General features: G+C 37.5%; 1 protein-coding gene across 1 annotated transcript in view; it reads right to left on the bottom strand.

Moving 5' to 3' along the window:
• Positions 1 to 26,361, bottom strand: part of RIMS2 (regulating synaptic membrane exocytosis 2) — a 601,046-nt gene that overhangs the window by 75,317 nt on the left and 499,368 nt on the right. The window contains exon 23 of the mRNA XM_070382789.1: positions 19,738 to 19,979. Coding sequence (XP_070238890.1) covers positions 19,738 to 19,979 — 242 coding nt within the window. The remainder of the gene's footprint in view (positions 1 to 19,737; positions 19,980 to 26,361) is intronic.

Here is a 26,361-nt window from a genome sequence, read left to right as displayed (position 1 = left end):
TCTCTCTCACTGTTCAGAACATCTATCATTTTGTTTCTAAAACGCAGGTATTTTCATCTGTGCAAAAGGATTTCACTGTCCTTATTTTGGGGGGAGGAATTTTCAAATGAACAAATGAACACAGATTCTTACATACTGTTTGTATTTTTTTTAGGGAATCTATTTCAGCATATTGAAGTGAAACTAGCAAATTGTCATTTCCTATAAGATAATTTTACAACTGACAAGTTAAGTGAAGAAGTCAGCCTGGTTGACAACAAGTCAGAAACCTCTGGTCACACATCTTCCCTTTGACACAGATAGCTCTAGTTTCAGGAGAAATGACCACTGGCAGAGGAAGGAGGAAGGCACCGGGGAGGCTTGTGGTGTTGTTCTACCGTTCGCTCCCACCTTTCCCTTGGAAAGGAGCGTTTGGATGAAAAGTGCTGAAGTAGAACGACTCAGTGATGAGCACATCCACTGCAGGTTTTCTATGGTTTTCTGCGATTATTTCCGTGTCTCCACATATCTCTACTTTTTCTTACTTTCTTGCTGCCTCACTATCAATTTCCTCATCAGTATATTTCCTCCCTCATCTCAGACTCCATTATTAGTTATTGTCCCAATCTCATTTTGTAAGCCATCAAGAAGCTTGAAGTAAAAAGCAACGAGTTTCTCACATATTAGAACAAAATAAAAACTCAAACCCCAAACAAATCACTCTTTGGACTAAAAAATACAGAATTTACATTCTTATGTCAGTACCAAACTTTAATGCATAAGAGATTTATACTGGATCCATTTATCCACTGTTTTAAGTCCAAGCATATATCTAGGTTAAACTGGGATCTACTGCCTCTGTCCCTCAGAATATACACAGATACAAATTCGGATCTTATACAGTTGAAATCATATCACTTTTCAATTTGGCTTTGGTCATTTGGCTTTCAATTTTAAAAATTAATTAATTTATTTTCACTGGAGACTAATTACTTCACAGTATCATGGTGGTTTCTGCCACACATTGACATGAATCAGTCACGGGTGTATATGTGCCTCTCTGTCCCAAACCCACCCTCCCACCACCCTCCCCATCTCATCCCCCTGGGTCGTCCCAGTGCACCAGCTTTGAGTGCCCTGTTTCATGCGTCAAACTTGGACTGGTCCTCTATTTCACATATGGTAATATACATGTTTCAGTGCTGTTCTCTCTAATCATCCCACCCTCGCCTTCTTTGCCATATGGAGATTATTTGTGGACCATATTTATAGATGCAGAGATGGCTGAATAAACCATACACAAAGGCAGAAGGGCCCTGTACATAAGTGCATATCATTCAATAGGCATTTGTTGAAGCCCTACTATGTGCGAGAGACAGGGTGGAGGTAAAGATGAGCGAGACTAAGTTAGCATCTCCCATGATACACTTTCATGTTGCATGGTACTTTTCCATCAATAAAACTTTGTAATTTTGACTATTATTTTGTTAAGTCTTGTCTTTCCCACTGGAACATGAAAACCATGCGAGGAGGATCCCAGTTATTCATATAAACTCTGCTGTCTGCCATAGAGAAGAATTTTAATGCATATTTATTAAATAACAATATAAGATACTATAAGACAGTGAAATAGGAGTGTCCGTTTTAAAGAAAGTCATACAATAAAAAGTTAGAAGGATCTGTCTTAGAGCAGCATCAGAGAGGAAATATGGATTCTGTCTTCGTGTTTTTCATTCTATAATGTCTGTTACAGCAAAGAGCTTTAAAAGTCCAAGGGGACAGTGAGTCAGCACTCCTACCTTCTTTCACATGTTGCAAAAACAAATGATCCTTACGCCTAGTAGAATTTTACACTGCTTAGGGCTGTATTACATTTCTAACAAATACCTGCAACTGTCTCTTTGGAAGTCTTCCAGGTGGGTAATAGGAACAGGACCCACTGAAGGAAAGGCATATTGTAGCTCCACAGATCTTTTCAGGGTGTGTGGGAATTTCATTAAAAATGGGCTTTACTTTAAATTACATTTTAATACTGTTTATACTCTGTGTTCAAAAACTATAAAGCACTTAATTTTAATAAAATTAAAAGATTTCTCTTCCTTAATATGTGCTGCTCAGCTTACAATTAGACTCATTATGGTTTAGCTGTTTACTAGGCCTTTACTGATCACTAGGATGTACAATCTAATTATTTGGCTATTTACATCTTCAAATAATGTCCAATTACATTAAATAAAACCTATATTAAATTAAAGTAGTTCCTTGAGAAACCTTTATTGTGAAGAGAACTTTTCCCTCCCCCTAATGAAACGGAGAAGGCAATGGCACCCTACTCCAGTACTCTTGACTGGAAAATCCCATGGACAGAGGAGCCTGGTAGGCTGCAATCCATGGGGTCGCTAAGAGTCGGACACGACTGAGCGACTTCACTTTCACTTTTCACTTTCATGCATTGGAGAAGGAAATGGCAACCCACTCCAGTGTTCTTGCCTGGAGAATCCCAGGGACGGGGGAGCCTGGTGGGCTGCTGTCTATGGGGTCGCACAGAGTCGGACACGACTGAGGTGATTTAGCAGCAGCAGCAGCAGCAATAATATGAAAAGAACTACTTATAAAAACATTATGTTAGCAGTGGGGCCACATAAGAGTGCCGGCTTTGGACTATATCTGTTCTCCATGCAAATTGTAAGTCTCAGTTTTCTAGTATGTGAAATGAGATGATAAATTATACATCTCAGGTTGTGAAAATTAACATGATCAAACTACGCTATTGCTAATTACATTTTTAAAATGATAGACAGACTTTTCTTAATTTTCTATTGGGAAAAAGGCTGACATCTTTAATAACTGGTATGTGTTCTTTGGTCAGATACTATAAATTGTGAAAATTAACTTTTATTTCCCTTTTGCATCAACTCTCAGGAAGCACATAGGATGTAAATAATCATTTAAAAATATTTGCAGTATTTCTTGAATCTCCCCACTTATCTGTCTCCATCCACTATCATCATAGGAAAAATCACCCCTAAAGATGTCCATGCACTGTCCTCTGGAACCTAGAAACACGTCACATTATATTGCAAAAGGCACCCCGAGGATGTAATTAAGGTTAAGGAGCTTAAAACAGAGAGATGTCCTGGATCATCTAAATAGGCTCAGTCTAATTACATGAGCTTTTAAAAGCAGAGAACTTCATCTGGCAGCACATGCAGCTGAATGGGTATGCAGAGAGATAAGAGGCACAGGAAAGATTCAGTGTATGTTGCTGTCTCGACAAGGAAGGGGGTCAAGTGCCAAAGAAAATGGAAACCTTAGTCTTACAATGGAAAGGAACTGAATTCTGCCAACAACCTGAATGAACTTAGAAAAACAATCTTCTCCTGAGCCTTTAAATGAAAGCCCAATATTGGTGATACCTTGATTTTGGTCTTATAAGACACACAGCAAAGAAACCAGCCCAGCTAACCTAGCCTTCTGACAGAATGGTAAATTTCCACTGTTTTAGGTAGCTATGTTCATTTGTGGTAATTTCTTAAGGTAGCAACAGAAACTAATACACCACTAATTAGGCCTGCATCATCTCTGCTCTAAACTAATAAAACTGTCTCTTATTTTTGATCTCAAGTCTTTACTGACAAAATCTTTTCAGCTGATTGTCATGCTGTGCTGTGCTTAGTTGCTCAGTCGTGTCTGACTCTGTGATCCCATGGACTGTAGCCCACCAGGCATCTCTGTCCATGGGGATTCTCTAGGCAAGAACATACAGAGTTGTCATGCCCTCCTCCATGTGATCTTCCCAACCCAGGGATCGAACCCAGGTCTCCCTCAGTGCAGGCGGATTCTTTACCATCTGAGCTGCCAGGGAAACCTGAGAATACTGGAGTGGGTAGCCTATCCCTTCTCCAGGGGATCTTCCTACCCAGGAATTGAACAGGTGTCTCCTACCTTGCAGGCAGATTCTTTACCAGCTGAGCTACCAGGGAAGCCCCTGATTGTCATGACCGTGCTTCAAACCCTGCAATAGCTCCCTACTGCCAACTGTATGGTTTAAACTCTTTCGCTTGGCTTTAAGTTTTTTGTAATCTTGCACCAATCTATATCGCTCATGTAATCTCCCACTATATCAACTACTATTTGCTCTGCTCATACAAAAACTGCATTTTCATAGCTCTGGGTCTAATATTGACCATGTCTGAAATGTACCTGTTTATTTCAGCATCTTCATGAGTTTAAACAACATTAAAAATTCAAGGCTTAGATCAACTGTTATTTAGCATCAATGTTGAAAGTAATTTTCCATGGCTACACTAATGATTACATGATAATATTAATAATAACAGCTAAACTAATGTTAATAATATTAACAGTTGCAGCCTCCACTTATTGAGAACTTGTTGGACAACATTTTAAGTGCTTTCATAAGTGCTTATAACAACTTCATGAGGTAGGAAGATAGATTCCACTATCTATACAGCTGAGGAAGTAGAGGTTTAAAGAGGGTAAGTGACATGCCCAAGTAGCAGAGATGGGATCCAGTATCTAAAACTTTAAAATCTTTTTCTCCATTCTGCTACATGCTGTTATAGAATATTCTTTGTACCTCTTGCTTGTCTTTATCATGTTCCAACTTGTTTTATATTTATTCAGGCTTACAACTCATTTTTTTTCAACAGATTTTAAGAACAAATAAAAAAGCTATGAGAGAATAGGGACTCCACTTTGTGAAGTTTTATCTTTCACAGTGCCCACTAAGATGCCTTCCTTGCAAAGAGTGATAAAAATGTTTACTTAATGGGAACAGTAAGTAGCATAATAAATGTACAGTAATGTCTGTGGTTTAAGGAAATTATTAAAATACCATAGAATTCATTAGCAAATTTTTAATAATTTGATTAAGAGTATAATATTTATGCTTGGAAAGGGATAATGCAAGATAATTTTCATTTATAGATGTAAATGGATAGTTCCCTAATATCTTTCACAAATTCTGCTATTCTTTCCATAAATAATAACAAAACACTAGAATGTGAGATGAGAAATAAGAAATATTTCACATATATTTAATGATTATTTGTAGCTTTAAAAACTTCACTGCAATAGTTTAACATCTGGAGCAACATAGTTTTAAGTTATTTTATTAATATCTATAACAAAGATGTACTAAATCATTCATTCATTCATTCATTCATTCAAACATGTACTGAGTAGTTACTAGATATCAACTGTTATCTTAGGTACCATAGATATAAAAATGAATGAGATGGGTACCTACCATCAAGGATTTACAATCCAATGGGATTCAGAGAAATTTAAATAAGTTATATACAAAATGTTATTAATACACAAGTGACTTAAGAATCTAAAAACAGGCTTATATTTTTCTGCCATTAAAACAAAATAGTCCAATTAGAGATTGGGTTCCCTGTGTCATACAGCAAATTCCCCCTGCCTGGCTATATATGTTAATGTATAGGTTTCTATGCTACTCTCTTAAATCATCCCACCTCTCTTTTGGACTGTAACCAAAAGTCTGTTCTCTCTGTCTGCATCTCTATTGCTGCCCTATAGATAGGTTCATCAACACCAGACTGTATCCAAAAGCCTGTTCTCTCTGTCTGCATCTCTATCTCTGCCCTATAGATAGGTTCATCAACACCATCTTTCTAGATTCCATATATATGCATTAATATATGATATTTGTCTTTCTCTTTCTGACTTACTTCACTTTGTATAATAGGTTCTAGGTTAGACCACCTCATTAGAACTGACTCAAATGCATTCCTTTTTATAGGGGAGAATTATCCCACTGTGGATATGTACCATACCTTCTTTATCCATTCATCTGTCAATGGACATCTAGGTTGCTTCCATGTCCTAGCTGCAATGAACATTAGGGTACATGTGTCTTTTTCAGTTATGGTTTCCTTAGGGTATAGGCCCAGTAGTGGGATTGTGGGCCATATGGTAGTTTTATTCCTAGCTTTTTAAGGAATTTCCATACTGTTCTCCACAGTGAATTGTATCAATTTGCATTCCCACCAACAGTGCAAGAGGGTTCCCTTTTCTGCAGACCCTCTCCAGCATTTATTGTTTGTGAACTTTTTGATGATGGCCATTCTGACTGGTATGAAATGATACATCATTGTAGCTTTGATCTGCATTTCTCTAATAATGAGTGATCAGAGCAGAAATAAATGAAAAAGGAATGAAGGAGACAATAGCAAAGATCAATAAAACTAAAAGCTGATTCTTTGAGAAGATAAACAAAATTGACAAACTGTTAACTAGACTCATCAAGAAAAAAGGGAGAAGATTCAAATCAATAAAATAAGAAATGAGGAAGAAGTTACAACAGACAACACAGAAATACAAAGGATCATAAGGACTCCTATGAGCAACTATATGGCAATAAAATGGACAATCTGGAAGAAATGGACAAATTCTTAAAAAAGTATAACCTTCCAAAATGGAACCAGGAAGAAACAGAAAACATGAACAGACCAATCACAAACATGGAAATTGAAACGGTAATCAAAAATCTTCCAACAAACAAAATTCCAGGGCCAGATGGCTTCACAAGCAAATTCTACCAAAAGTTTAGAGAAGAGTTAACATATATCCTGCTCAAACTCTTTCAGTAACTTGCAAAGGAAGGAAAACTCCCAAATCCATTCTATGAGGCCACCATTACCCTGATGTCAAAAGCGGACAAGGATACCACAAAATAAGAAAATTACACACCAATGTCACTATCACTGATGAACATGGATGCAAAAATCCTCAACAAAATTCTAGCAAACAGAATCCAACAACAAATTAAAAGGATCATATATCATGATCAAATGGGCTTTATCCCAGGGATGCAAGGATTCTTCAACATATGCAATCAATCGATGTGATACACCATATTAACAAACTGAAAGATAAAAACCATATGATCATCTCAAGAGATACAGAGAAAACTTTTGACAAAATTCAACACCCATTTATGATAAAAACTCTTCAGAAAGTAGGCATAGAAGGACTATACACCAATATAATAAAAGCCATATAGAACAAACCCATAGAAAACATTCTTAATGGTGAAAAACTGAAAGCATTTCCTCTAAAATCAGGAACAAGAAAAGGGTGCCCACTCTCACCACTATTATTTAACATAGTTTTGGAAGAGATTAACTCTTAAAAATTCTCACTCCAGGAAAAAAATTCTGTAACTATATAAGGTGATAGATGTTAACTAGACTTACTGTAGTGATAATCTCACAACATATAAAAAGACTGAATTTCATGTTGTGCACTTGAAACTAATATAATGTTATATGTCAATTATTCTTTGATTTAAAAAAAAATGGGCAAAGAACGCAAATGGACATTTCTACAAAGAAGATATACAAGTAGCCAATAAGCTCATGAAAAGATGCTCAATATCACTAATCATTAGGGAAATAGAAATCCAAACTACAGTAGAGACTACTTCACACCCATTACAATGGCTATTATCAAAAAATAACAAGTGTTAATAAGGATGTAGAGAAAATGGAACCCTTGTGTATCAATGGTGGTGATATAAAAGGTGTAGTTGCTATGGAAAACAATATGATGGCTCCTTAAAAAATTAAAAATAGATTTAGCATCAGATCAGATCAGATCAGTCGCTCAGTCGTGTCCGACTCTCTGCAACCCCATGAATCGCAGCACGCCAGGCCTCCCTGTCCATCACCAACTCCCGGAGTTCACTGAGACTCACGTCCATCGAGTCAGTGATGCCATCCAGCCATCTCATCCTCTGTCGTCCCCTTCTCCTCTTGCCCCAATCCCTCCCAGCATCAGAGTCTTTTCCAATGAGTCAACTCTTCGCATCAGGTGGCCAAAGTACTGGAGTTTCAGCTTTAGCATCATTCCTTCCAAAGAAATCCCAGGGCTGATCTCCTTCAGAATGGCCTGGTTGGATCTCTTTGCAGTCCAAGGGACTCTCAAGAGTCTTCTCCAACACCACAGTTCAAAAGCATCAATTCTTCGGCACTCAGCCTTCTTCACAGTCCAACTCTCACATCCATACATGACCACAAGAAAAACCATAGCCTTGACTAGACGAATCTTTGTTGGCAAAGTAATGTCTCTGCTTTTGAATATGTTATCTAGGTTGGTCATAACTTTCCTTCCAAGGAGTAAGCGCCTTTTAATTTCATGGCTGCAGTCACCATCTGCAGTGATTTTGGAGCCCAGAAAAATAAAGTCTGACACTGTTTCCACTGTTTCCCCATCTATTTCCACTGTTTCCCCATCTATTTCCCATGAAGTGATGGGACCGGATGCCATGATCTTTGTTTTCTGAATGTTGAGCTTTAAGCCAACTTTTTCACTCTCCTCTTTCACTTTCATCAAGAGGCTTTTGAGTTCCTCTTCACTTTCTGCCATAAAAGGGTGGTGTCATCTGCATATCTAAGGTTATTGATATTTCTCCCGGCAATCTTGATTCCAGCTTGTGTTTCTTCCAGTCCAGTGTTTCTCATGATGTACTCTGCATATAGGTTAAATAAACAGGGTGACGATATACAGCCTTGACGAACTCCTTTTCCTATTTGGAACCAGTCTGTTGTTCCATGGCCAGTTCTAACTGTTGCTTCCTGACCTGCATACAAATTTTTCAAGAGGCAGATCAGGTGGTCTGGTCTTCCCATCTCTTGAAGAATTTCCCACAGTTTATTGTGATCCACACAGTCAAAGGCTTTGGCATAGTCAATAAAGCAGAAATAGATGCTTTTCTGGAACTCTCTTGCTTTTTCCATGATCCAGCGGATGTTGGCAATTTGATCTCTGGTTCCTCTGCCTTTTCTAAAACCAGCTTGAACATCAGGAAGTTCACGGTTCACATATTGCTGAAGCCTGGCTTGGAGAATTTTGAGCATTACTTTACTAGCATGTGAGATGAGTGCAATTGTGCAGTATTTGAGCATTCTTTGGCGTTGCCTTTCTTTGGGATTGGAATGAAAACTGACCTTTGCCAGTCCTGTGGCCACTGCTGAGTTTTCCAAATTTGCTGGCATATTGAGTGCAGCACTTTCACAGCATCATCTTTCAGGATTTGCAATAGCTCAACTGGAATTCCATCACCTCCACTAGCTTTGTTCATCGTGATGCTTTCTAAGGCCCACTTGACTTCACATTCCAGGATGTCTGGCTCTAGATCAGTGACCACACCATCGTGATTATCTGGGTCGTGAAGGTCTTTTTTGTACAGTTCTTCTGTGTATTCTTGCCATCTCTTCTTAATATCTTCTGCTTCTGTTAGGTCCATACCATTTCTGTCCTTTATTGAGCCCATCTTTGCATGAAATGTTCCTTTGATGTCTTTGATTTTCTTGAAGAGATCTCTAGTCTTTCCCATTCTGTTGTTTTCCTCTATTTCTTTGCATTGATTGCTGAAGAAGGCTTTCTTATCTCTTCTTGCTATTCTTTGGAACTCTGCATTCAGATGTTTATATCTTTCCTTTTCTCCTTTGCTTTTTGCTTCTCTTCTTTTCACAGCTATTTGTAAGGCCTCCCCAGACAGCCATTTTGCTGTTTTGCATTTCTTTTCCATGGGGATGGTCTTGATCCCTGTCTCCTGTACAATGTCACGAACCTCATTCCATAGTTTATCAGGCACTCCATCTATCAGATCTAGGCCCTTACATCTATTTCTCACTTCCACTGTATAATCATAAGGGATTTGATTTAGGTCATAGCTGAATGGTCTAGTGGTTTTCCCTACTTTCTTCAATTTAAGTCTGAATTTGGCAATAAGGAGTTCATGGTCTGAGCCACAGTCAGCTCCTGGTTTTGTTTTTGCTGACTGTATAGAGCTTCTCCATTTTTGGCTGCAAAGAATACAATCAATCTGATTTTGGTGTTGACCATCTGGTGATGTCCATGTATAGAGTCTTCTCTTGTGTTGTTGGAAGAGGGTGTTTGTTATGACCAGTGCATTTTCTTCGCAAAACTCTATTAGTCTTTGCCCTGCTTCATTCCATATTCCAAGGCCAAATTTGCCTGTTACTCCAGGTGTTTCTTGACTTCCTACTTTTGCATTCCAGTCCCCTATAATGAAAAGGACATCTTTTTTGGGTGTTAGTTCTGAAAGGTCTTGTGGGTCTTCATAGAACCATTCAACTTCAGCTTCTTCAGTGTTACTGGTTGGGGCATAGACTTGGATTACTGTGATACTGAATGGTTTGCCTTGGAAACGAACAGAGATCATTCTGTCGTTTTTCAGATTGCATCCAAGTACTGCATTTCGGACTCTTTTGTTGACCATGATGACTACTCCATTTCTTCTGAGGGATTCCTGCCCACGGTAGTAGATATAGTGGTCATCTGAGTTAAATTCACCCATTCCAGTCCATTTCAGTTCACTGATTCCTAGAATGTCGACATTCACTCTTGCCATCTCCTGTTTGACCACTTCCAATTTGCCTTGATTCATGGACCTGACATTCCAGGTTCCTATGCAATATTGCTGTTTATAGCATCGGACCTTGCTTCTATCACCAGTCACATCCACAGCTGAGTATTGTGTTTGCTTTGGCTCCATCCCTTCATTCTTTCTGGAGTTATTTCTCCACTGATCTCCAGTAGCATATTGGGCACCTACTGACCTGGGGACTTTCTCTTTCAGTATCCTATCATTTTGCCTTTTCATACTGTTCATGGGGTTCTCAAGGCAAGAACACTGAAGTGGTTTGCCATTCCCTTCTCCAGTGGACCACATTCTATCAGATCTCTCCACCGTGACCCGCCCATCTTGGGTTGCCCCACGGGCATGGCTTAGTTTCATTGAGTTAGACAAGGCTGTGGTCCCAGTGTGATTAGATTGACTAGTTTTCTGTGAAAAAAAAAATACAATGGAATATTATCCAGCCTTAAAAAGGAAGGAAATTCTGACATATGCTACAACATTGGTGAACTTGAAGGACATTATGCAAAGTGAAATAAGCCAGTCACAAAAGGACAATCACTATACCATTCCACTTATATTATGTACCTAAAGTCATCAAATTCACAGAGACAGAAAATAGAATGGTGATTGTCAGAAGCTGGGGGAAAAAGCAAATAGGGAATTATTTCAGTTTTACAAGATTAAAAGAGTTCTGGAGATGGATGGTGATAATGGTAGCAAAGCAGTATGAAGGTATTAATGTCACTGAATTTAATGCCATTTAAAAATGGTTAAGTGGTCAATGGTAAATTCTATGTTATGTATATTTTACCACCATTGGGCTTCCCTGGTAGCTCAGCTGGTAAAGAATTCTCCTGCAATGCGGGAGACCCTGGTTCGATTCCTGGGTCAGGAAGATCTCCTGGAGAAGGAACAGGCTACCCACTCCCAGTATTCTTGGGCTTCCCTGGTGGCTCAGATGGTAAAGAACCCACCTGCAATGTGGGAGACCTGGGTTTGATACCTGGGTTTGGAAGATCCCCTGGCGGAAGGCAAAGCAACCCACTCCAGAATTCTTGCCTGGAGAAGCCCCACCGACAGAGAAGCCTTGTAGGCTACAGTCCATGGAGTCTCAAAGAGTAAGATATGACTGAGCGATTGCTCAGGCAAAAAAATTGAAAGTGAAATTTTGTAGAACAAATGGTACTGCTGAACCTATCTGCAGGGCAGGGATAGAGACACAGACACAGAGAACAGGTTGTGGACACAGTGAGGGGAGACGGTGGGCCGTATTGGGAGAGTAGCGTTTAAACATAAACATTACCATATGTCAAACAGATAGCTAGTGGGAAGCTGCTGTCTAACAGAGAGCTCAACCCTGTGCTCTCTGACAACCTAGAAGGATGGGATGGGTGTGGGGTGGGAGGGAGGCTCAAGAGGGAGGGGACATATATATACTTGTGGCTGATTCACGATGTTGTATGGCAGAAACCAACACAATGTTGTAAAGCAAATATGCTTCAATTAAAAACAAATTTTAAAAAGATATGAAATTCAGTTTAAATTTAAGATATGTTAAATTAATTTCAGTAACAATAAAATTGCTCTTCCGCAGCCACTTGTTGATCCTAGTTTGCTACAGAAGTACTTTAACATAACTTATGCTAATAACAGCTTTCACTTATAAGAAATACTTTGTTTGCCTCATCTGTAACATTTGAACCACTTAAGCTTATTAGCAAATGACAAATAGTGGCATGACTTTTAATTAATAATGGCTCGTAGAATTATAAGTGCTAAAGCATTATAATTTCAGTGGTGAGAAATATGCCTAAATTTAGTGTTAAAGTCACATTTTTTGTTAGCTTAACATGTTATGTATCCTTTAGTGTTAGTTTGGGATTTCTAATGGCATAAGGAGACAGTACTACTATTTAACATCTACATTATTCTTCATTATTACAAAGTTATCTCTTAATACACTTGTGAATTTAGCAAACATTCACTTAGAATTATTATATACTAGAACAGAGTGCATCATGAGAAACGCTGGGCTGGAGGAACAAGCTGGAATCAAGATTGCCAGGAGAGATATCAATAACCTCAAATATGCAGATGACACCACCCTTATGGCAGAAAGTAAAGAAGAACTAAAGAGCCTCTTGATGAAAGTGAAAGAGGAGAGTGAAAAAGTTGGCTTAAAGCTCAACATTCAGAAAACTAATATCATGGAATCTGGTCCCATCACTTCATGGCAAATAGATGGAGAAACAGTGGACACAGTGGCTGACTTAATTTTTCTGAGCTCCAAAATCACTGCAGATGGTGAGTGCAGCCATGAAATTAAAAGACACTTACTCCTTGGAAGGAAAGTTATGACCAACCTAGACAGCATATTAAAAAGCAGAGACATGACTTTGCCAACAAAGATCCGTTTAGTCAAGGCTATGGTTTTTCCTGTGGTCATGTATGGATGTGAGAGTTGGACTATAAAGAAGACTGAGCACTGAAGAATTAATGCTTTTGAACTGTGGTGTTGGAGAAGACTCTTGAGAGTCCCTTGGACTGCAAGGAGATCCAACCAGTCCATCCTAAAGGAGATCAGTTGTGGGTGTCCATTGGAAGGACTGATATTGAAGCTGAAACTCCAATACTTTGGCCACCTGATGTGAAGAGCTGACTCACTGGAAAAGACCCTGATGCTGGGAAAGATTGAGGGCAGGAGGAGAAGGGAATGACAGAGGATGAGATGGTTGGATGGCGTCACCGACTCGATGGATATGGGTTTGGGTGGACTCTGGGAGTTGGTGATGGACAGGGAGGCCTGGTATGCTGTGGTTCATGGGGTCGCAAGGAGTTGGACATGACTGAGCGACTGAACTGAACTGAGAACAGAAGTTTTAAGCCTTTTGGAATTACACACTAGACAAGTTGTTTAAAATCTTTAAAATATTACATCCATTTCAGTAAAAAAATTAAAAACAAATATATTTACTTTTTGAATACGTAAAATAATATACAAATATTTTAAAATACTACAATGCAATAAATATTTGTAAGTCATTATTCAAATGGCAAATTAATACTTTATCCTGTCAAGAAAAATGTTTGAAGTAATATTCATTTTAGTTTTTAAAAATACTGGTTTGCTTACAAAACTGTTTCTTCTTTTTCCTGAGCACTCCCTGGACTACATTTCCTAACCTCCCATTTTCCAATATCTTGTGACTGAGTTGCAGCCAATGAAATACAAGCAGAAGTGAGCTCACTATTTCCAGTTCTTGCTCATAAACACTTTCCCACGTGCTGGCTGAATACACAGGGCTCCAAGGCCCTACAAGAGGGCAGAGCCACGAGACGAAAAGAGCCTCCAACTCTGAGCGACCACAGGGCAGGCCACTGCCCACTGGGAATAACTGATATTTGGACTGGTATCTGCTCAATGAATAAACTTCTTTTGTATTAAATTTTCACAGTTTATATTTTAAAGCAGCTGGCATTATGTTAGCTAATAAACAGAGCAATTCGAGGGTCTGGTTCCGAATTCAGGTTTCTCATACTTAGTTTTAATAATGTCATAGTTGAAAAAGAAACTTCATAAAGAAACACCGTAGATCATATAAAGTATAAATATAAAGTTCATCATTAATAATAGTGGCTATAAATCTGTATTTTATTAATTTTCCTGAGAACTTACAATTTTTAGGGACTTGTCAGATCTTAGAGTGTCACTGCATTTGCTTCATCCGCACCTAATGAAAAGCTTGACATAAGGTTAGAATTTTCAGGTCTACCTTTTTCGTGTAGTCGCAGTATTGGTAGTATACTCAATTCAGTTTCTTTGCAAGCCTCTTGCAATCTCTGTAAGCCTCTCGCCCACTTTCTCAGGGATAACGGAACTAACACCTCCAAAAAGGCATATGACACCTGACTTACACTCAGACCAACTGAGAAAACTAGGGTAAAGCCATATATTAAGTATGGTAGTGCTTAATTTCTTTTTCTGTCTTTTAGGCTAAAAGACAAAAATTAGTTCCACCATTTTCAGAGAACTTCATCATGAACTCCAAAGAAGTATATGGGCCTTTCATTGGAGATCAGTTTATTTGATATGAGCAGACACTGAGAAGGAGGTACAAAATAAGAAAACAAAAATAGTCTAGCCAAGAGATAAACAAATATACAAATGATTACAATGACTAAATGTTACAATTAGAGGAAATAAAAAGTACTACATGAGCTTAGAAATTACTACAAGGTGAAAAGAGTCGAGATCCCTGAGTGGCCACGGGTGATAACAGCTGATCTTTGCTTCAGCTCTGGATCTGAAACCCTCTCACCTACTCAGTATTCCCCAGAAGTATCCCCTCTGTTATTAAAAAGGCAAAAACTCTTCTTTGACTCTATTTCTTCCAAGCTATAGTCCTATTTTTTTATTTTCTTTTTTAAATCAAAATTCTAGAAATTGTTTTTATTTGCACCAACACAGTAGTCATCAGTCATATGTGCCTACTTAAATTAAAATTATACAAATTTAAAATGTATTAGTTAGTCACAGAAGCCACATAGAAAGTGATCAAGAGCCACATGTTGTATTGGATAAAGCAGATGCAGAACTTGCCAAAAAGCTAACAGTTCTATTGAACAGTGCTAGTCTAGACTATAACAGAATAATTAAGAATGAAGAATGAATATACTGCCTGCATTTCAATCCCAACTTTGACCCTCACCAGTTGAGTAAACTTGGGGAACTTACTCTTTTTGCCTACATTAGTTTCCTCATCTGTAAAATGAGGGTAATAGTAATTAATTCTTTCTTCATAACATTGTTGTGTGACTTACATGTAAAGTGCCCCCCAAAACTGCCTAGCACGTGAAAGTGCTCCATAAGTATTAGGTGTTAAAAATTGCTTTAAAGGATCAGTCGCATTTGTTTATTTTTAATTGATTCTATTCACTCATTTTATTTTTGGCTGCACCAGGTCTCTGCTGCTGTGTGCAGGCATCCTCTCATTGCTGAGAACAGGGTCTACTGTGTCGAGGTGTGTGGGCTTCCCACTGAGGTGGTTTCTCTTGCTGGGGAGCAAGGGCTCAGCAGTTGCTGCACACAGGCTCAGGTGCCTGGCGGCATGTGGAATCCTCCTGAACCCACTGGCAGGTCAGGGAAGTCCATGTGTTATAACTTTTATTCTGGAAATTATTCTCACAGTCTCTACCTCCTTTCTCATTTTTGTTAACCTGCTTAAATCAGGCTTTGTCCTCCATTGCAAGGTTTGTCAAGGTTTGCCAAATTCCTCCATCATGTGAAATCCAATGGTCAACTCCCAGTCTTCACCTTATCTGAATTACCAGAAGCACTTGACAGAGGTGATCATCTTCCTTAAAATAGTTCCTTCCTTTGGTTTCTAAGATACCATATTCTTCTTTTTCATTTTCTCAAATGGCTGCTCTCTCTTTAGTTTCCTTTAATGGACTCTTCCTGACTTCTAAATGTTGGTATATAACATGGCTCTGTTTTTATTATAGTTTTCTTCTTGATTCAAATTACACTAAGCAATATTATCTAGTGCCACAGCTTTAAATATTACCTGCTGATTACTCCCAAATTACATGTTTAGCTTGACCTACTAGACTACAGTTGCATATCTAATTAAACATATAACTGTACTTAGATGTTTAATGGGCATCTCAAAATCAACATGTCTAAAATAGAATTCCTGATTCCCCATATGAGGCTGAATTTGCTACTGATAGCTTACATCTGCAAAGTGATTTTTAAGTGCTGAAAGCACTTTCTTATACATTTAAAGTATGATCTTATAAAAACCCTGTTAGGACAGCAGGTGTTAATTCCATATGTCAGATGAACATTCTATGACTCAGATATGTTGGGTAGGTTTTTTTAAGAGGCCATATTTGATATCTTATATAACCCAGGGTAAGCAATAGCAACCAAGTCTCCTTATTCACTCCATGCACTTTCTACAAGGTTGTGATGTTTAGCAAGATATATTTAAGCTTTAAGAATGGCGAGTTTCCATTTAGCAGTCAAAGGATACAAAATAGCACGGGGATAAAAGAGAGATATGAGTTAGCTACTATGTGTATGAACCAACATATCTCTATAAATGGTTTCCCCTTCACCAATTATTATTTATGTATGATTACTGATATAATTCAGAATAATTTCAACATTCTTTAGAAAGATACTATTTTGCTGAGCTTTCTACTCTTCAGAAGTCAAGCAAGCAGTCTTTATCTCATCTTGAAAATTCATACTGGTAAAATGATATTTAATTTTATGATGATAAATATCATTTTAAGAAGCTGAAGGCATTATGTATGATATATCATTCATTAAGTGATAACTCTACAACTTAAGTACATGCAGATTTCCACAAAGAGGCCAGGAAAATCAAAACAAAGGATCTAATGTAAGATCCAGCATCACAAATCCATTCATTGTTTTAGATAATGCTATCATATGATCAAAGTTTAGGTAATAAATTTGAAGATTTCAGTTTTAAACACTGTTAGAGCTTATTACTGTATTTTTAAAGAAAAGACAACATAAAAATCTTACTTGAAACATATACACATAAATACAGAATTTAGAAACCCAATGAAAGTTTGGAGTTCAATAATTACCAAACTATCTCTGTTGGCTATTCTACAGTTAAACTTGGGCTTTAAAGTGAGAGATACTCTGAATTCTATTGTCAATACAGGTCAAAGCTATACAGTGCGCAGATAGGAATAATTACATATTTTAAGACGATAAAAATTTTAACCATTACAATGTCACTGAATACCAATGAAGACCATAACAAAAAGAAACACGTTATTTTCTGCTATGCTATATATGTAAAAAGGGGCTATAGGATATAACAAGGAAAAACTACATTTTTAAAATCTGCCAGTATCACAGTGTTTCTGAAGATAAAAACCAAATCAGTGTATGGTCAACAGAGCTCTATCATTAAATAAAATACTGTCAAGGAAAGATATATGGGATATTAATGCCCAAACTACAAAGAATGAAATTGATCATTGAGAAATACTGACCATTTTCTCTTCAAATCTACATTCTTAGTTTCTGTGACACAGCTCTCTTATAGTATTTGTTCTTTCTTCATGGTAATATCTCCTTGGTCTTCACCGGCTCCTCTTTCTCTGTCCAGTTCTAAAAAGTTAATCTTGCACAAAGTATTTTCTTCATCTACTGCTCTTTTATCTGTAGTGTTCTTTTTGGGCAATCTCACCCATGTTCATGGTTTCAAGCAACCTCTAAACTTTATGATTCTCACATTTATATCTCTGGTTCTGACATGAGCTTTAGAAGTATGTATTTAAATATGTTCTAGACATTTCTACTTGGATATTACATAGATATCTCAGATTCAAAGTGTCCTAAATTGAAGGACTCACCCTTCTTATCCCAACCTACTCCTTCTTTTATGCTTCCAATATCCATTAATAGCACTATAACCATCCATCCGTGGATGCAAGCCAGAAACATGAGAATCACCTTAGAATCTTCTCTCCTTCACCTCCCCACATCAAACCCATCACTAAATTGTGTGACTGACTGGCCTCAAGGTATGTGGGATCTTAGTTCCTTGGCCAGGGATCAACACTGCACATTCAGTATGGGAAGACAGTCTTAACCACTGGGCCACAGGGAAGTCCCTGACACAGGATTTTGAAGTAATCTGTTTAAGTATATATCTTCTACTAGAGTATAAGCAATTCAGGTTATAAATGATTTCTGAATCATCTGTGTTCTCAATTTGCCTGGCACACAATAAGTGTTCAATATTTATCCAAAACCCTCAAATGAACAGAATTAATTATTTAGTTTAACACCACATATTCTCTAGCTTGTAGTCTTATTAGAGTCTATTTTAGGTTCTTCATTTAAAACAATTAATAGACTTTATTTTTAGAGCAGTTTTAGGTTTACAAATGTAAGTTTTAAATAGAAAAATGCAATAAAGTTCTAACTGCTAGAGAAAGAAACCTCTCAACTTCAAAAGGCCAACATCTATCATTTTAGCACAACACAGTTAATTATGTATGTATAAATATTAGCAATTAAAAAAGTCATTTAGATATGATCTCTCTGTCCATACACTAAATCCCTAATTCTATATTAAAACACAAAATAACATTTTAAAACACTAAGTAAAAAATTAAACTCTAAATTAACATTGAACATAAATTAAAAATTAAACATTAAATAATAATTCTAACATAATCACAGTAAATATAGTAAGTTACAATCAGGATATAGGGAAGCCATCAAAATCTTATTTCAATATAATATTATTATATAAGGCTCAAAATCCAGAGTCACTGGTATAGTTTGTAAAAACAAGATTAGGCGGGTCCAGGAACTAACGTACCCTTAAATTCTTCTGTGTTGCAGACTTATGTCCTGACTTCTCTGTACCAGAACCATAGTATTCAGACATAAATGAGATTTAATCCATTTGCCTATAATTTATTTGCTGTAAAAGAAACACCACATTACATGCTTTTGTTTGTGTGTTAAGTAGAAGATATGCTATTATTTCCCAGATACCAGGGACTGAATGTTTAATTATCAACACCCATTTGAAAAAAGACATTGCTTTGACTCACAAATAAATTCTTAATTGCTAACAGTGGTTTTTCTGAGTTAGGAGGGTGGTATTTAATTTATTTTTGCAGATGTGATTTAGAGACTGAATTTTCGAATAGTAAAGCTTTGAATATCTTCCCCATCAGCAGAAAATTCCTCCACCCCTGCAGCTGGAGAATATTGCTGCTTGAAATGTTAACCGGGAAAGTAAAAACTGCAGTGAGGAAATTGATACAACTGGTAAATGCTGCTTACAAACTGAAAAAGAAGTTAGGTTGTCAGCAACAAAAGAAGTATATTATTCACACAAAATATGTGGTGTCATCTTCATCGTGGTAACTTGCTGGGAGTGGAAATTAACTTGGTGGGTTCCAACTTGAGGAACCTAAAGAAAAGCAAATATCTCACAGATCAGAGCACCTTTGCAAAAGACCAGAAACAAATCAGGGGGACCACAGCTGAGCTCCTCCTTGAGGAGAAAAGACGTGAAGCGCATGTCAAGAACAGTAACCAAGGTTCACTTCCAAGCAGGTTCGCTCATCACTGAAAAACAAAGTCATGGTTATATTTTCAGAAAGGTCCACTAGCTTAAAACGCCCCTTTCCTTCTGGTACTTGTCATCATCCACACATTACTGAGGCCGAATGAGTAAGAGAAAAGATTATGTGTTTTAATTACAACTCAATTAGGAAGTCAACAGTAACATAAAAATGCCTACCCGTTTGGCTGAGCTGAGAAGCACTGCGGCTCTTCCGGGAAAGACCAACGATAGCTACCATTTTGGCCCCAATGCTAGAGCGTCGCTTCTTGCTGCTGGTGCCCAAGGCACCCACTGCGGTGTCCGACTGGCTGCCATCATTCTTCTCCAGCGAGCACATGTCTCCGCTGATGCTGGTGCTCTTGGTCATGTTCTTCCCTGAGATGCCCATTTGTCTGCTTTGCATTTTGGATGTAAAGACACTGTAGGCCCATGGATCATTAAAAGTGATGGCAAGAGCAAAAAGGAAAAGACAGAAAAAGGTATTTTAGATGAAATAGCTGGAGTATAATTCAATTATAACATTAATGGGACATGTTTTTAGGATTTAAAATTTTTCAAACACCATGGTCTTGAATGGGTTTTACTATTCAGGGCCAACCTTAACATAAGTATCCAAAATCAGATATGTTTTCATTTCTGCTTTCAAAGAAGACACTGGTATGCATGGCCACAGTGGGGAGAAAAAAAGATCTGTGAAAAATAAGTGGGCTCATTTAAGAGAATACACTGTCTTACAAGTGCAATATGCTTTAAGGCAGTCATATAACAAAAAACAACAACAAAAAGAAGTTTCCAAACCATTCTTCTCTAATTTGCTTTACTACAGCTATCAAAAAGAAATTTGATGACTGGGGAAATTTTACAAAAAGATGGCAAAAATGACAGCATCTACTGCTGAGTAGCTGTTTAATTTTCTCATTTTATTAATAAGATTTTTCTAAACCTTGTTAAATTTTCTAACAAGGATTGATATTTTCATTAGTTTTGAATTAAAAATAATTTATTTCACTTTACATTTTCATATTTATTGATATGTCTATATTCCAAAAATGAAGGAAAGATTTTCCTCTTGTATTCATTTGAAAGAAAGAAAAGTCATTAGCAGTTTTCTATACCATATGGTCCAGAGAAGGCGATGGAGAAGTACCCCATTCCAGTGCTCTTGCCTGGAAAATCCCATGGATGGAGGAGCCTAGTGGGCTGCAGTCCATGGGGTCGCTAAGAGTTGGACACGACTGAGCAACTTCACTTTCACTTTTCACTTTCATGCATTGGAGAAGGAAATGGCAACCCACTCCAGTGTTCTTGCCTGGAGAATCCCAGGGATGGTGGAGCCTGGTGGGCTGCTCTCTATGGGGTTGCACAGAATCAGACACGACTGAAGCGACTTAGCAGCTTACAATATGGTCAGAAGGCAATAATTTTTAAACAGTTTTTTTCCTCTATCTAGAGTAATATTTACTGAAAAGTAAGGACTAGGAATCAAACCTGGGCACCCCTGGCATGGAGTCCTAACCACTGGACTGCCAAGGAATACCTAACACGTTAGTTTAGGTATTAACCTATGTTCATTTTCTCCAAGTATTTAAGAGGGAAAAGACTCAGTGTGAATTTCTTAAAAAGACAGTAGAGTGTACTATTTTATCATTCATATTAGTTTTAAGAAGAAATGAGGCACAAACAGACCAAGAGATAGCAAGAGAGGAGACAGTGTATACCCTTCTATGGTGACACAAACTAATCATTTTCAAGTTTGTTTGATTTTGCTATTTTTCAATAAGCAACTATAGAATAAAGTAGAAAGAGTTTGGAGGTAACAGATGGGCGCTACAATTCCAGCTTTATTGCTACTTAACTGACTTCCTTCAGAAAGTTTATTGCTTCTACTTGATCCTCAGGGTCCTCATTTATAAGAGAATATTTCACTGTAGCTTCTTATTTTAAAGAATAGACATAATAAGATTAAAATAAAAATTCAATAAATAGAAATGACAGCAATTAGGGAATATAGACAATACATAAAATAAGGCTAAAGCCCTTCAACATATATATGTAAATACTTAAAAGCATCAAAAAATAATCTTTATGATTATAAATTTTAAGACTTTGGAGAGTCAAATGTCTAAAATGGTTTTCATATAGCCAGCGTTAGGTGGCTATATGCAGGGTGGACTACACTGAGAGTCAGGAAATCTGGATTTGAATTTTGGCTTTCCTGACTAATCTTAGGAGAGTTGTTTCCCTTTCTGGAACTTAACTTCCTCATTTAATAAATGAGAAAACTTAAGCACTAAGCAGAGTAGGAGACACATAAGAGCTCCAAAAATTATTCTCTTCCTCCTTCTTATTATCTCCACCACCGCTACCACCATCATCATCCATTAAGCATCAATTAAACATGTTGAACTGCAATATCTATAAGGTCCCCTTTAATGATGAAACACTTTGCTCCCAGAGTATATCTTGTTTCATGGATTCTGGGCAAATGAACATAGAAATACAACATGATTTTAAGGTATGCCATCATCAGAAAAGGCATGGCATAGTCTAGAAAAGTCAAAGTTCAGTCAACACTAAGGCTTTCAAAATAATATATGTTCCATAGTCACAATAACTAGTACTCTTGTTTTGTAGGAACTTTTATCCCAAGCATACTTTTCTAAAAGAACCACCTACTACTACCTACCAAGGAAGTTAAAGATACACTCTCAAAATATTATACCTTGTGACTTTTGCATTTTAATTCTCATGGTTGGATATTAGGGCATAAAGAACTTAGCCAAAACCAATCAGGATATAAAATACTAACTGAAAAGATAAACAAGTTTATAGATAAATGTTTTACTGATTATTTGGTTTTAAAGAAATGTACTTCTCTTCAATCTAACACCTTTGATAATGCATTATCTACAAGAAGGGTTATTAATAGTTTTGTAAGATGGATCTACTTCTCATCCCCTTAAAACAGAGATCATCAGGATGAGTTTGCGTAGTTGCTCTTCAGTGCCAGGTTTTGAAGGGAGGGTGACTGAGTCTAGGGTATCGCTATTGCTTTCTTCTACTTTCCTCACTTGGCCATCACCTTAAACTATACGCAAACAATACTGCAAGCAAACAAGCTATCAACCAACATATTAAAAGTCTTGTGACTCTTTACTTATAAAATATTTCATAGTAAAGAATCTGTAAACATGGGTGATCATTTGGAATACTTAGTGGTTAAGAAAACACAGACCCTGTCATTATATTATTACTTTAAAAGAGAACATCTGTAAGGGTCTGGTAACAAGGTAAATTACCAATGTTGCTGGTGGGAGTATCAGTGATGTATCTCTGAAAGGCACCATGACAAAATGTATCAAAAGCGTTTAAAAAACATGCCTATCCTTTAACCTGTCACTTTTACTTTCAGGATTTACCCTAAGGGAAAACAGCAATGATCATAGATTTAGCAAGAATACTATTTACTGCAGAATTGATTGTAATAGTAAAACACATACACACGCAAAGGCAAAACCCCCAGAAATGTCCAATGGTAGAGGACGTTTAAATAAGTCATGTCCATCAATAAAATAGAATATACCTTTGAAAATGCTGTTGTAAATAAATATTTATTAACATAAAATATGTTCTTGATATGGGAGAAAGGGTGAGAAAGCAGATATCTGCAGTTTAGGTTTGGCTGGCACACATACCAAATATGGATTCACTCTACCACTAGGGCACACAAGCAAATTCAAATCCCAGAGTGACACAGAGTCACAAACAGAAAAGAAAAGAAATTCATATAAATAGAAATAAACATATCTTGCTAAACTGGGTAGTTCAGGAAACCTAGATTCACAGATGACTCACTAGCTACCAGCACTAAAGGAATAAAGGGAATGTAAAGAAAAATAAAATATGTTTCAGATGTTTATGTTCTCGGGAAAAGAAGTACAAGTGTATACAGAAAGAAATCTAAAGGATGTACTGTGAACAGTGTAAAGTGGTTTTAATTTTCTCTGGTTGGTATTATGCTTTTTAAAAATGTTCTTTTTTTTCTATTTTGTTTTTTCCAAAATGAACATAAAAGTTATCGGTAACCGGAAAAAAAAATTAAAACAATCAGACAAATGAAAAAAGCAAAGCAGGACTAAAACAACTCAATTTGCATAGTTCATTCCATAGGCTAAAGGCACAGCATGGCTTTCAAGCTAATTCCATGAGATTACTACACACTAATACTGGGCACTGATACAGGATGCTCAATTCCAGAAAGAAACAGTGTTTTCACATTCTGAATATGGTTTTATGCATGTTTCTGATTTTTGGCATTGGAAAATAATGAAAAAGTTTATATATGTAGTAGTCTTGAAATATGAAAAATTGTCAGTACAAGCAATTAACTGTAGTTGTTTAAAGTTGTATCCTGAAAGATTTTTTAAAGGGCAAATCTCGTATCACCTATAATTAGGAGAAAGGATTTCTTTGGAAGGAATGATGCTAAAGCTGAAACTTCAGTACTTTGGCCACCTGATGCGAAGAGTTGACTCATTGGAAAAGACTCTGATGCTGGGAGGGATTGGGGGCAGGAGGAGAAGGGGACGACAGAGGGTGAGATGGCTGGATGGTGTCACTGACTCGATGGACGTGAGTCTGAGTGAACTCTGGGAGTTGGTGATGGACAGGGAGACCTGGTGTGCTGCAATTCTTGGGGTCGCAAAGAGTCGGACACGACTGAGCGACTGAACTGAACTGAATGAAAGGCGATGAAATACTTATAGTCTCCAAAGACTTAATTAGCGTATTTAAGGGATTATAGCAGTTACTGATTAAACAAAATGTTTATAGATAAAAACTATTCATTAACAGGTTTAAATGAGTACAACTAAGTAGTTCGGCTGTTAAGATAACAAGCAAACACAGGACAAAGATAAACTCTTGAGTTTGTGAGAGTACAAACATAAGAGTAACATTGTAAATAAAATACACAGTCATGAAAAAATATTTCATCATATTGAGAGGTGGGAAGGTGATCAGGAGAGAACCTGCCCAAGGAATTAGAGACTGGAGTGACTCAGAATTGTTATGAATGAAGTAGAGAGGGCCTACCAGCTCCCAGAATGGAGTATGAGAACTGCAGCGCAGGGGCAGAAAAGACACTGGAATGGGACTATTTATAACATCTTAGGCTAGTAAATGGTGCTAGAGAAGACTGCTGCTGCTGCTGCTGCTAAGTCACATTAGTCATGTCCGACTCTGTGTGACCCCATAGACGGCAGCCTACCAGGCTCCCCCGTCCCTGGGATTCTCCAGGCAAGAACACTGGAGTGGGTTGCCATTTCCTTCTCCAATGCATGAAAGTGAAAAGTGAAAGTGAAGTGGCTCAGTCGTGTCTGACTCTTAGCGACCCCATGGACTGCAGCCCACCAGGCTCCTCCATCCATGGGATTTTCCAGGCAAGAGTACTGGAGTGGGGTGCCATTGCCTTCTCCGAGAAGAGGACTTATTTCACCACAAAAAATATCTGCAGCCCACCAGACTCCTCCGTCCATGGATTTTCCAGGCAAGAGTACTAGAGTGGGTGCCATCGCCTTCTCTGCTAGAGAAGGCTGGGAGGATGTAAAAGTTAGAAGACAACAGGAATAATGACAGAGTAGGGAAAAACCCCACAGAGATGAGCCAAAATCCCAACCATTATGCAACCTTGAAAGCCTTAATTCTCTTTCTTGTATTCTTGGAGGCATGTGCCAAGAGCTAACTGAATACCCACCACTACAACTCAGACGCGACTGCACCCATTGTGAGTCACTGAGTGGATATCTGGCTTTGGAGTGCCATTTCTTGATTCTGGCATATACCTTGTGGGGAGGGGGAAAGGAGGATAACAAACTCTGCTAAAACCCTGCTCTTCACCTCATCAAGTATTTTTTCTGTATTAAATATTATTTCCTTCCTAAAATGTGGAATTCAAAATGATTATGATCCTACATTATAATTTAATAGACAATATTTCATTTACTCAAATGACCATCTACAATTTTAGGCTAGTGAAATAGTAACCATTTATTCAAATGTTTATTGCATATATATTCCCACAAATGCAGGGATACAAGAATGGTATGACATAGGCTCTTTTAATTAATGTACTCATAGATATATCAGCATGTAAAATGCAAATATGGCTGCATGAGAATGTTTAGAATTAAGAGTCCAATGACCAGTTCTAATGTCATTAAACCTTAATTAAGTTAGATGATCAAGAAAAGATCTCTCTCTGAGGAGTATAAAAAAACTGAGTTCCTCATGCTAATTCTTTGATTCCTAGAGATGACCAGAATTTGAACATTTGGTATTTTTAACAATAATTCAGGTACTGTATATAAATACATTCTATCAATGCACTATAATGTATCAGTATATTATCTAAGTGTACTTGAGTGTGTGTATTTGTCTATGCTACAAAGTTGATGTCTAGAGTTAGGGAGGAATATTTAGCTAATCAACAGATTGTTTTTTAGTCAAAACATCTTCCCTGACTATATCATTAGTAATGAAACTGTGTTTAATGTTCCTAAGTCTTGGCTCTCAGGATAGGAAGCAGTGCCTTGCTGATTAAAGAGCTGATCCTTGCTTATCTGGAATGAGTGGAAATGAGTCCTATCACTTTTGGGCAGAAGCATTTGATTGGTGGTGTTCAACTCCAACTTCCCTTTCCCTCTGCTGCTGGGACTGTGAAAGACAGAGCCTCTATCGGACCGAGCCCCTGAGTGACTATAATTTTTGTTGATTATGCAACTAAGAATTCAGGGTTGTTTA

The sequence above is a fragment of the Bos mutus genome, chromosome 14, assembly GCF_027580195.1.
Source record: "Bos mutus isolate GX-2022 chromosome 14, NWIPB_WYAK_1.1, whole genome shotgun sequence".
In the NCBI taxonomy this organism is placed as follows: Eukaryota; Metazoa; Chordata; class Mammalia; order Artiodactyla; family Bovidae; genus Bos; species Bos mutus.
Note: the sequence above shows the minus strand (reverse complement) of the source record. Positions and strands in the feature narration are given on the sequence as shown.